An 11,871-nucleotide genomic window follows, 5' to 3' on the forward strand; every position below is an offset into this window, starting at 1 on the left:
AAAAAGAGCCAGGTGTTGAGACACCAACTGTGGTCCTAGCTACTCGGGAGGCTGAGGCGGGAGGATCACTGGAACCCAGGAGTTCAAGGCTGCTGTGAGCTGTGATTGCACCACCACACTCCTGGGTGGCAGAGTGAGATCCTGTCTTGAGAAAAACAAAACACGAAACAATTATGATTGTGAGCTGAGCCCCCACCCTGTCTCGTGGTAGCTTCATGGCCTTGAAACAGTCATTTTTAACCTCTTCTTGCCTATGTTTTCTCATTGGCAAAATGCAGAAAGGGAGAACCTATTTATAGTGGTGGCATGGAATTAAACACGGTAATACATGTGAAGCCCTGGGCTCAGTGCCTGGCACATAGCAAGGGTTAAGTAAGTATCTCCTATGACTTATTACCACTCTCTGAAATGGTTAAGAACGGCCTCTGGTGGCTGGCCTGAGATGCAAGAGCTAGACCACACAGAGCCATTTAGATTTCAGGTGGACTCTTTGTACCTGGAAGCCAGAGCATTCCCACTATAAGAAAAGCTGGGATCAGGGGACAGTGATCCAGACAGACCATGGCAGTGAGTGACCTTCCAGAAGGCCATGAAAAGCACAGGCAGACTGCTGGGGCTGGGATCTCGGCTCTGCTCCCTGCATAAGCGTCTGTAAGCTACTGGCCCTCTTTGAGCCTCAGTTTTCCCATCTGTCAAATGGGCTGCAGGAAGACTTGAATGAATTAGTTAGTATATGTCCCAGCACTTTGGGAGGCTGTGGCAGGTAGACTGCTTGAGGCTAGGAGTTGGAGACCAGCCTGGGCAACGCAGCAAGACCTCATCTCTGAGAACATTTTAAAAGATTGGCTGAGCATGGTGGCATGCCCCTGTAGTTCCAGGCACTCCAGAAGCTGAGGTAGAAGGATCGCTTGAGCTCAGGAGTTTGAGGCTGCAGTGAGCTATGATTGCACCACTGCACTCCAGCCTGGGTGAGAGCAAGAGCCTGTCTCTAAGAAAAAAAAATTCATATGTGGACATTTTTAAAAACCATGTCCACCGCACTATGTGTACGCAGCAAGTGTTAGGTACTATCATGGTCACCAGGTTTCCTGGACCTGGCTTCAGCCTGGCAGCTGGGGAATGCTTTTTAGGGACTTGGTGTAAAACCTACCTCGGAGATTCTGTTTGTCTCCATTCCCCCAAGATTGAGGGTGTAGGGGCATAGGGACCAGACTTCTGGGTACAATGCTGTTAACTTTTGGGGGTTTTCCCAGCCCTCTTTGTTTGTTAAATTAAGATCTGCTAAAGTGGTCATTTCCATAGTCTAAATCTGAATAGAACCTTTATGTTACCAGTAGGGTTGGTATAGAGTTATAGATTAGAAAGAAGAGTCTTCATTTACTGAAGGTCTGCAGAAAATGTGCTGTGTCCTTCCATACGTAGGAACCAGAGCTCAGAGATATCTGGAGAGAGCTAGAGATATGGGGGACCTAACCTGACTATTCCTCCAACCCTGAGCCTGAAGAAATCCCCTTTTGCTCAATGACGATGAAAAAGAGTGTATGTGAAAAGAAGACTATTTTCCCAACACTCTCATGCTCAAGACTAAATATACCAAAGCGTGGGGTTTTCCCCTTCACCAAGCAATTCCCAACACTGGACTGGATGTCCTACGATTAAGTCGAATTCTGTTACTCTCTGCCTGGAGTTAGCATTAGGTCCCACAGGTCAAGGGCTCCGTTCCACAAGATTGCCCCCACTTAGGACACCATTTCAGAGTTCATGTGGCCACCTGTGCTTCCGACCACAAATCAGAGGTTCCCTCCTTGGGTTCATTCATTTGTTAGAGCAGTTCACAGATCCCAGGAAAGCACTTTACTAATTATTACCAGTTTCTTAGAGAAGAACACAACTCAGGGAAAGCCAGAAAGGCATCAGGTGATGGGAGTGGTCCCTGCAGCTTCCACGCCGTCTCTGGGAGCACCACCCTCCCAGCATCTCCGTGTGTTCACCAACCCGAAAACCTTCTGAACCTCATACGTTCGGGATTTTTACGGAGGTTTCATCATGTAGGCGTGATTGATTATTGACCCAATCGTCAGCTCTTCTTTACTCTCTGGAGGTTGGGGAGATGGGGCTGAAATGCCCAAGGTTCTAATCGTGGTTTGGTGTTTCTGGTGATCACCTCCCACCAGAAGCCCACCAGAAAGTGCTTCATTAGAACAAAAGACTTTCCTATCGCCCAGGAAATTCCAAAGGATTTAGGAGTTCTGGCCAGGAACTGAGGCCAAAGACCAAATATTAGAACAAAAAATGCCCCTGTGCCCCTATCACTTAGGGAATTATAAGTGTTTTATGAGCTATCTGCCAGGAAACAGAGACGAAGATTATATATATGTTTGGGATGGAGTCTTGCTCTGTCACCCAGGCTGGAGGCCACTGGCATGATCTCAGCTCACTGCAACCTCCACCTCCTGGACTCCAGTGACTCTCCTGCCTCAGCCTCCCAAGCAGCTGGGATTACAGGTGTGCACCACCACACCCAGCTAATTTTTGCATTTTTAGTAGATGCGGGGTTTCACCATGTTGACCAGGCTGGTCTCAAACTCCTGACCTCAAGTGACCCACCCATCTCGGCCTCCCAGAGTGGTTGGGATTACAGGCATGAGCCACCATGCCCAGCCAATATGTATTTCTTATTATAAATCACAGTATCACAGGGAAAAACATATCTCAACCAATCTGGGATTCCAAATGTCCTCTCCTAAATGACCAGAAGCAAATACTTCCATGATCTGGACCTCTTCTGCCAAGTCACGTGGACTGCACACCATAGTTGTCCTGCCCACAGGGTCCTGAGTGCCCTTCCCCATCGCTTCTTCTCTGGCCAACAATTTGGAATAGCAAATGAGCTGCCCCCTTTGCCAGGGCCAAGATATGTTTCAGAAGCATCGTTTCTGCTTGTCAGCTTTTGGTGTGTAGTTCCCAGCCAAGAGCACCATCTGTGAGCATTGCCTGGCACTGCAATGGCTTGGCCCAGAGCTCCATGTGGACCTGGGAAACGCACCAGTTCTGAACTGCTACGCTCCCTGCCCCCCGAGCTGAGGTTTCGGAGAGGTGGGTGGCCTCACTCCTCCTCCTACCTTGACGGTACATTGTTCAAAGACGGCCTCCTGCTCCTGGTGCTGGCAAGCTTGGGTTTTTGCCACATCCTGTGAACTATGAGGTTCCCGAGTAGGAGAGAACGGTGCCCATTATACCATGGCCAGGAGCTCGAGTGGCCCAGCCGAGTGGATGTTTCTTAGTTAAGGCCTCACGTGGTTTTTTTCTTTGTTTATTTTTATTTTAGTAGTTGTTGTTTTGACACAGGGCGTTAGTCTGTCACCCAGGCTGGAGTGCAGTGGTGCCATCTCGGCTCGCTGCGACCTCTGCCTCCCAGGCTCAAGCTATTCTCCTGCCTCTGCCTCCCACACAGCTGGGACTACAGGTGCCCACCACCACACTCAGCTAATTTTTGTATTTTAGCGGAGATGGGATTTCGCCATGTTGCCCAAGCTGCTCTCGAACTCCTGGCCTTAAGAGATTCGCCCTCCTTGGCCTCCCAAAGTGCTGGGATTACAGGTGTGAGCCATGGTGCCTGGCCCTCATGACATCTTTGCAAAAATAGATCCATGTCCTTCAGCTTCTAAGCCTCTGTGAACAGTTAGACCTCACCAGGGGTGGCAGATAGTGCACGATGCCCACTGCTATTAGACCAACATTCCAGAGGGAGCACCTAGGAAAAAGAACCATAGTACTTGGGATGTTTGCCAGTCCAGTGATTCTCAATCTTCTTTTTTTTAATAAGTACCCCGAAGAGCCTTTTAAGACATGCATTCTTGTAGTTGTCTTCCTCACTTGAAATTTTGCACAGATGCACTGTGTATTATGTACTGTAGCCCTACAGGAGCCACAGGTCATATCTACCAATGGCTCACATTATTTTGTTCTCTAATGTAGGAAGTAGAAAAGTTCCTTTTTAAAGTTTCCTTTCTTGTTAAAGAATAAGTGTGGTAATAACTTTGTTAAGCCCCATCCTATGTAGCTGTTAGACATGCCATGCTTACAGGCATGTAGTACATTCTATGTCCTTGTACCTTAACCAAGCTATCTGTGCTGGACATGCTCACAGGCATGTCCCAGCTCTCCATTGCTTTCACCTGTTTAGAAAAGTTTTAAGTTATTAGCCAGTCTGGTTTTAGTTTAAATTGTGAGGTCTGGCCCCAGCCAACAGAGATCAGTCACAGCAGGAAGGACGACCCCAAATGCATAAGGGATGAATTTGTGTGTCTTTTCCTTTGTTCATTGTGTTCTCGTGGCAAGATGGCTAATGAGGGTACCGTTCCTGCAATCCAGGAAGTAAAAATTGTGTTGCTGAAAGATCCTTTGTCTCCGTGCTAATTTTTCTTTGCAGCACCGAGCATCTATTTCCAACACTAAGAATCCATTTTCACCCCATTGTGGGTGACATTGTCTCTCTTGAGAATGCAGAGTTTAGTCTGAGACTATTTAGCCATCCAGCCCCACCTGTGACCAGTGGAGGTGATTTGGGGTGAGCTGAGGGTTACTGCACGTAGGTAACAAGCGTGTCTGTCTGAGACTTGGAGCCACATGGAGTTAGCTTTCAGAGGTGTCAAATTCTAGGTGGACTGGGCCATTCTCCTTTCCCTCTAGCTCTCTACTTTCACTTTCACAAATACTGGTTGAACAACTATCTCTAGGCAAATATCTTGTTCTATATTCAAGATAATATTGTTTTGTTTTTTCTTTAAAAATGAAGTTATTAAGGTCAGGTACAGTGGTTCTTACCTGTAATCCCAGCACTTTAGGAGGCCGAGGAAGGAGGACCACTTGAATCCAGGAGTTGGAGACCAGCCTGGGCGACATAGCAAGACCCCATCTCTGTTTTTTTAAGTGAGTTGTTAGACCCGAAGGAACCGGCACTTTGCAGGGTCTCGATCGGGACTTGCAGTCTCTATTTGGGACGAGTATACCAGGAGTGCATTATAGAGCCTCTCTCGCTGTATTTCTGGCCGCATGGACAGCAGCGTGCTTTTTGGAAGTCTTTGTTAACTTTGAAGGCAAGTTGGTAACTCATTTGTCGCTTAAATTAGCTTTCTTAACGATTACCAGAAATGGTGAAGTTTTAGATTTATCTTGTTGAATGATGAGATAATCGATTTTCTCTCCAGAGGCCACTCACTGTCCCCCGTCATTTGGTGGTTAAATCCTCCATTTCCTATTGACTTGCCACGCCTCCCTAATCCTTTAGGAAGTTTTACCTCTGCTGGGATCTGTTCCTGGACAAGCTGTTCTGAGTTACTGGCATCTCAATGCTCACATCTGCTTGGTGTTATGAAATAGGTTGTGAATGAATGTTCTTTGAAGGTGAATGCACCCTGGGAGTAGATTGATTTATGTGTGGGCATTTGGGCAAACTCTTGTGTGCAGACACCTGGCTGCCTGCGCTGGCTGGAGCCAAAATCAGGATGTGGTGCACTCGTGATGGAGTTGCCCTTTGAACAGCTCTACGGGTGCAGAACGCCACACTGATGACTCACAGAGGACCTAACGGCGGCTTGAAGGTTCACTGTTGTCTGTTGAGTTGGCTCAAGTCCACCTTCTGGCTACTATCAGCTCTCGCATGAAAGATCCAACAGATGCTGAACTGAACAAAGAAAGAGCGAGCAAGAGACATCATTCATTCATTCATTGTGAAAGTGCATACCGAATGCCTGCTTTGGTGTTCAATATACCAAGATGTTTCAGACCAAGTCCTTGACCTTGCAGAACTCACAATCTTTCACTTGTGAGATACGCATGCAAATCAATGACTGGGATATGAGATTTTATTTTATTTTTTGAGAAAGAGTCTTGCTCTTGTTGCCCAGGCTGGAGTGCAGAGGTGCAATCTCAGCTCACTGCAACCTCCACCTCCCGGTTCAAGTGATTCTCCTGCCTTAGCCTCTCAAGTAGCTGGGATTATAGGCATGTGCCACCACGCCTGGCTAATTTTGTATTTTTAGTAGAGACAGAGTTTCACCATGTTGGCCAGGCTGGTCTTGAACTCCTGACCTCAGGTGATTCACCCACCTCAGCCTCCCAAAGTGCTGGGATTACAGGCGTGAGCCACCGCGCCCAACCGGGATACATGGTTTTAAATTTTACAATAGATACACATGAAGTTAGTAGGAGAGGTAGAAAAAAAAGTCCGACCAGTTCTGCCTAACGAGATCAGGAACAAAAGAAAAAGAGAACATCAGCTCCATCTTGGAGAAAGAGATAGTCTCCAGACAGACAAGGGAGGGAGGACAACCTGGGCAGCAGGACCACCATACACAGGCATACAGACGTGCGAGGGGGCGTGCATTCTATGCAAAGGTTGGGGACAGATGGATACAAAAGAGACGGGCTTATAAAAAACAATGAGTTCGTGTCCTTTGTAGGGACATGGACGAACCTGGAAACCATCATTCTCAGCAAACTGACACAAGAACAGAAAATCAAACACTGCATGTTCTCACTCATAGGCGGGTGTTGAACAATGAGAACACAGGGACACAGGGAGGGGAGCATCATACACTGGGGTCTGTCGGGGAGAACTAGGGGAGGGACAGTGGGGGGTGGGGAGTTGGGGAGAGATAGCATGGGGAGAAATGCCAGATATAGGTGATGGGGAGGAAGGCAGCAAACCACACTGCCATGTGTGTACCTATGCAACAATCTTGCATGTCCTTCACATGTACCCCAAAACCTAAAACACAGTAAAATACATATTTTTTTAAAAGTATTCATTCAGGGAAAAAAAAAAAAAAAAGAAAAGAGCCAGTGGGTGGATCACTTGAGGTCAGGAGTTTGAGGCCAGCCTGGGCAACATGGTGAAACCCCGTCTCTACTAAAAATACAAAAATTAGGCAGGCGTGGTGGCGGGTATCTGTAATGCCAGCTACTCAAGAGGCTGAGGCAGGAGAATTGCTTAAACCTGGGAGGTGGAGGTTGCAGTGAGCTGAGATCACACCACCGCACTCCAGCCTGGGTGACAGAGCAAAACTCTATTTCAAAAAATAAAAATAAAAGATGTTGTTCAAATGTGTAAAGCATGATCAGATTTGGGTTGGGGGAATTAAACTCAGAACTGCGTAGAAGAGACTGTGAAGGGGGGTGTGGAAAAGCCATGCTACTCATAACAGAATCGTAGCTAGGAACATTAATTCTTGGAAGGATTTTCTCACCTTCGTCATTGAAAAGGGAACTAGCCATTGGAGTAATGAGGAGGAAGAGCAGCCACAGATACTTAAGAGGTGAAACCCAGAAGGCTTGATAACTAAACGTATATGTGGGTGACAAGGATGGCGGAAGAGATGGGGTGAAGCCGCCCCTTCTATCATGTACAGCTGGGCAGTTTGGAGTGAAAGGAAAAGTAAGGGGAGGCATTGCCACGTTAAGTGGGACGTGGTGGTTGGGCGTTTCGTAGACATCCTGTGAGATATTTAGGGTTGTGTGGTGCTGTTTGTACTCATAATTGCCAGTTTCTTGTGGGACTTTCAGCCATTGAAGAACATTGAACAATTTTAAATAATGTTACCAGCTCTTCTTCATCGACTGAGGTCGTGCCAAGAAGGAAAGCGTAGAGGCGTGTATTGCAGCAGGTACAGTAGGTCAGGCTCAGCTTGTTTGCAACTCATATTTACGTTTTCTCCTCCCAGGGGATGGCCAGGTGGATTTTGATGAATTCATGACCATTCTTGGCCCCAAGCTCGTGTCTTCAGAGGGTCGCGATGGTTTTCTTGGAAACACGATAGACAGCATATTCTGGCAGGTGAGTAAGAATTTATTAATTTTTTTTTTAGACTATGTTTGACAGTAAACGTGTCTGAGACTAAGTTTTGTCTCTGAATTCTTGAGCTTCTGTTTGGCATGTGAAAATGTCTTCTGGGCTGAGCAACGGATGTTCGTGAACAAAGAATTGGAACTATTGCTTAGGGTTTGGAGGAGTGAAATATGTCCCCATGTTTTTCTCATAGCAGTTTGTTTCTGCATTTGGGAAAAATGCAGTTATTCCACTGCTCATTCACAAAAGTCTTTCTCCTGGGGACTCTTCAAAGGGGCGCATTGGTATTATCTGAGCCAACCTTGTCTCTGCCCCAGTTCTGGGCTGCCTTTGCTGAGAGAATGTCATGGTTGCCTGGTCCATTTGGAGCCCGTCAGTGTCCTTGCACTTAACAGAAGAAAGTGATTTTGTCTAAGACTGTGTATTCAGTGCTTCTCAATTAGTTTCTATTTTTATCTTGTAAAGTCTCTTGGGAAATTCCAAACATCTAACGTCCTAATTATTAAAGTATAATGAAATCATTTTTCTATTAGTTCTCTACTCTTAAAATGTGGTAATTATTTTCTGATTATAAAATTTAGGGAGTGGGTTATCAATCATTGTTTTTAAAAATTTGAATCAAATAAGTTGTCTGTCAAATTAAATTAAGCTAAATTACTGATTAGACACGTAAAACGCCATTCAAACACAGCATGCTTTAAAAAAAATTACTTGATACTGTTTTTCCCCTTCACTGAGAGTTCTCTAACCTAGATAAGGGCTGCATTTGGCATGTCTTTCTAGTCTTATTCAGGTACCCATCTTGCATAGAACCAACAAGTATTTGGTAAGAACTTAGGTATGCTATAATCTATCAGTCTTTGTGGGTTTTACCAAAGGCATTTAAGACGCAGACCTAGCTATTTAAGAATTTGGCTGACGAAGCCGAATTTGGTGGCTCATGCCTCTAATTCCAGCACTTTGGGAGACCGGGGCAGGAGGATTGCTTGAGGCCAGGAGTTCAAGACCACCCTGGGCAACATAGCAAGATCCCGCCTCTACAAACAATTTTTAAAATTAGCCAAACATGATGGTGCCTGCCTGTAGGCCCAGCCACTCTTGAGGCTGAGGCAGGAAGATCGCTTGAGCCCAGGAGTTCAAAGCTGCAGTGAGCTGTGATCACACCACCGCGCTCCAGCCTGCCTTAGCCTCCTAAGTGTTGAGTTCATAGGCGTGAACCATGGCGCCTGCTCCCCTCATTGCTTTCTACTCTTTATCTCCATCCTCACGGCTTACTGCAGCCTAGGAGAATGTCCCAAAACGTTTTGGGCTCTAAGCATTCTTCCTGGCCCTCATCCGGAGGGGAAGGAGCTGTGGCTGCTTCACGTACTCTGAAGCAGAGGCCTCCTGTCTTCCAGCTTCGTGACAGTAGAGCATCTACGCTGCAGGGAAACATTCCTCCTAATATATGGACCGCCTCTAGCCTAATCCAGACATGCTGTCGTGCTCACAGTCCCCGTGTTTTTGCTCAAGATTTTCTTCCACACGGAGTGAAAAGACAGGTTGGAGAAAGGAGAACAAAAGGGGAAAATTTCATCTTGAAATATTTAAACCAATGCTGGAAGGCACAGACTTAGTGGCGGTGGTTTTCCCCTCCTGCTGCTGCTCACCCAGCTCGGGATTTTACAACTAGCAAGCGAGAACAAAGCCGTCCATCACTTCTCAGTAATCAGCCTCCCCATTTCCCCCCTGCAACTGCCTACCCCTTCAGAGACGGCGTGAAAAAATGGTACTTAAAATTTCCACAGCATCGGCTTGTCTCTGGAAAAGAGCTCAGGTTCCCAGTGCTTGAGTGGTTTTTCAGGTTTAGAAGAAAGCTGAGTGTGTGCACGTGCATAGGTGCGTGCGTGTGTGCGTGTGTGTGTGTACATATATATATACATGTATGTCCTTCCTCGTAGTGATTGAAGAATGGACAAAAAAGAAGCAGAAAGGTTGCTTTCCCAACATAGTGAGACCCTGTCTCTAAAAGCAAATTAAAAAATCAGCTGGGCATGGTGGCGTGCACCTGCAGTCCCAGCCACTGTGGAGCTGAGGCAGGAGGATCGCTTGAGGCCAGGAGTTTGAGGCTGCAGTGAGCTGTGATCATGCCGCCGCACTCCAGCTTGGGTGACAGAGTAAGACCCTGTTTCAAGACCAAAAAAAGTAAGAAAGGTAGCTTTTCATCTCCAGATATCCAGGCAGAAGATACTGATCTTAGGAGGTACTGATATTCTTGAAAGAAGACCATCCTACTTTGGAGACACTAGCAAGACTTCCCATCAGTGACAAAGGCAGTTTCCCATGGAAACAGACATGAGACTACCTCTGGAAGGGTATTTACCCATGATCTGTGGCTGCGCAATACATGACACCAAAATCTAGGGACAGAAAACCACAGTAAATATTTTCTGTCATCTCACGTGATTTCTGTGGGTCGGGAATTTGAAATCTGGCTAAGCTGGGTGGTTCTAAGAAGCTCAGGGTCTCTAATGCAGTTGCAGCCAAGATGCCGACTGGAGCTGTGACCAGCCTTGGGCTTGACTGGACTGGAGGATGTGCTTCCTGGTGGCTCAGTCACCTGGCTGGCAAGGTGATGCTGGTGGTTGCCAGGAGCCCTCAGGTCCCTGCTGCACAGACCTCGCCACAGTGCTTCTTGAGTGTCCTCCTGACATGGCAGCCAGCTTCCCTCAAAGCCAGTGATCCAGGACAGCGCTAGGCAAGAGCTACAATGTCTTTTATGCCTTAGCTATGGAAGTTGGATGCTGTCATTTCTACAGTAGCCTCTTGGATACACAGGTCATCCCTGTTCAGTGTGGGAGGGGACAACCTCCCGGTGAGTGCCAGGAGGCGGGAGCCACTGTGGGTCACTTTGGAGGCTAGTTACCACAAAAGGGTAAAGACTCCCGTCACTGGACATCAACTTCTGATCTGACATGGCTGCTCCAAGCCTTCCATTTTCCCCAGGCTTACATTTCTTCCCACCTTACAGGAGACCCATGACCAAGGCTATTCTCTGTCTCAGTGAGAAGCAGCCCTCCTGAGCACTAGGTGCCTCTTCCCAGTAAAATCTTTTTTCCCAGGCCAGACAGGGTGGTTTATGCCTGTTATCTCAGCACTGGGGGCTGAGGTGGGCAGATAACTTGAAGGCAGTAGTTTGAAACCAGCCTAACCAACGTGGTGAAATCTTGCTCTACTGAAAAGAAAAATTAGGTGGATGTCATGGCAGTTGCCTGTAATCCCAGCTACTCAGGAGGCTGAGGAATGAGAATCATCTGAACCTGGGCAGTGGAGGTTGCCGTGAGCCAAGATGGAGCCTCTGCCCTCCACCTTGGATGACAGAGCAAAACCCTGGCTCAATAAATAAATAAAAGTCTTTTTTTCCAGTGCTCTCTTTACTGGCGTTCTAGCCTATACTGCCAACGGTAGAATAAAATCAAATGGGATTCTGCAAAAGCAGCTATTTATTGGTTGGCACTGGTCCCAAAAGTTATGAGCCCCTGGCTCTTTACAGGAAATTGGCTCTGAGTGAAGGGGGAATGCAGTTGGCTACAAATGCACCTTCTTTCCCAGGGAGGATGGTCTGAGAGCCATGCCCCAGAGTCTCCGGTCCCCGCAGGGTACGCCGAGCCCTCTGGGTGTGAGACTCTTGGCAGCTGGTTCAGAACCAGCTTTTCTGTGCATAACTTATGAAGCTGTTATTGTGTTCTTCGTGTTCATTCATCAAGTTTCTGTGTGTTTGCTGCTACCGCAGTGACATATTTGCAGAGGAAATGGGAAATTGGGTTTGGAGTCAGCCTTAGGATGTGGTATGTGGAGAGAGGAGGGAAAGAAGGGACCTAGTGGGGCTGAGACGCAGGACTCAGGGAGCCATTCTGCTGGCTGGTCTTCAGAAGAGCTGGGTTTGTTTTGTTTTGTTTTGTTTTGTTTTGTTTGTTTGTTTTGAGACGGAGTTTCGCTCTTGTTACCCAGGCTGGAGTGCAATGGCGCGATCTCGGCTCACC

At 47.1% G+C, this 11,871-nt stretch overlaps 1 protein-coding gene across 7 annotated transcripts in view; it reads left to right on the plus strand.

Moving 5' to 3' along the window:
* Window positions 1–11,871, plus strand: part of CALN1 (calneuron 1) — a 623,445-nt gene that overhangs the window by 374,303 nt on the left and 237,271 nt on the right. For all 7 annotated transcript variants that reach the window (XM_017509722.2, XM_017509721.2, XM_037731770.1 and 4 more), the window contains one exon: window positions 7,725–7,837. In XM_017509722.2, coding sequence (XP_017365211.1) covers window positions 7,725–7,837 — 113 coding nt within the window. The remainder of the gene's footprint in view (window positions 1–7,724; window positions 7,838–11,871) is intronic.

This window comes from Cebus imitator, unplaced genomic scaffold, assembly GCF_001604975.1.
Source record: "Cebus imitator isolate Cc_AM_T3 unplaced genomic scaffold, Cebus_imitator-1.0 Scaffold419, whole genome shotgun sequence".
NCBI lineage: Eukaryota > Metazoa > Chordata > Mammalia > Primates > Cebidae > Cebus > Cebus imitator.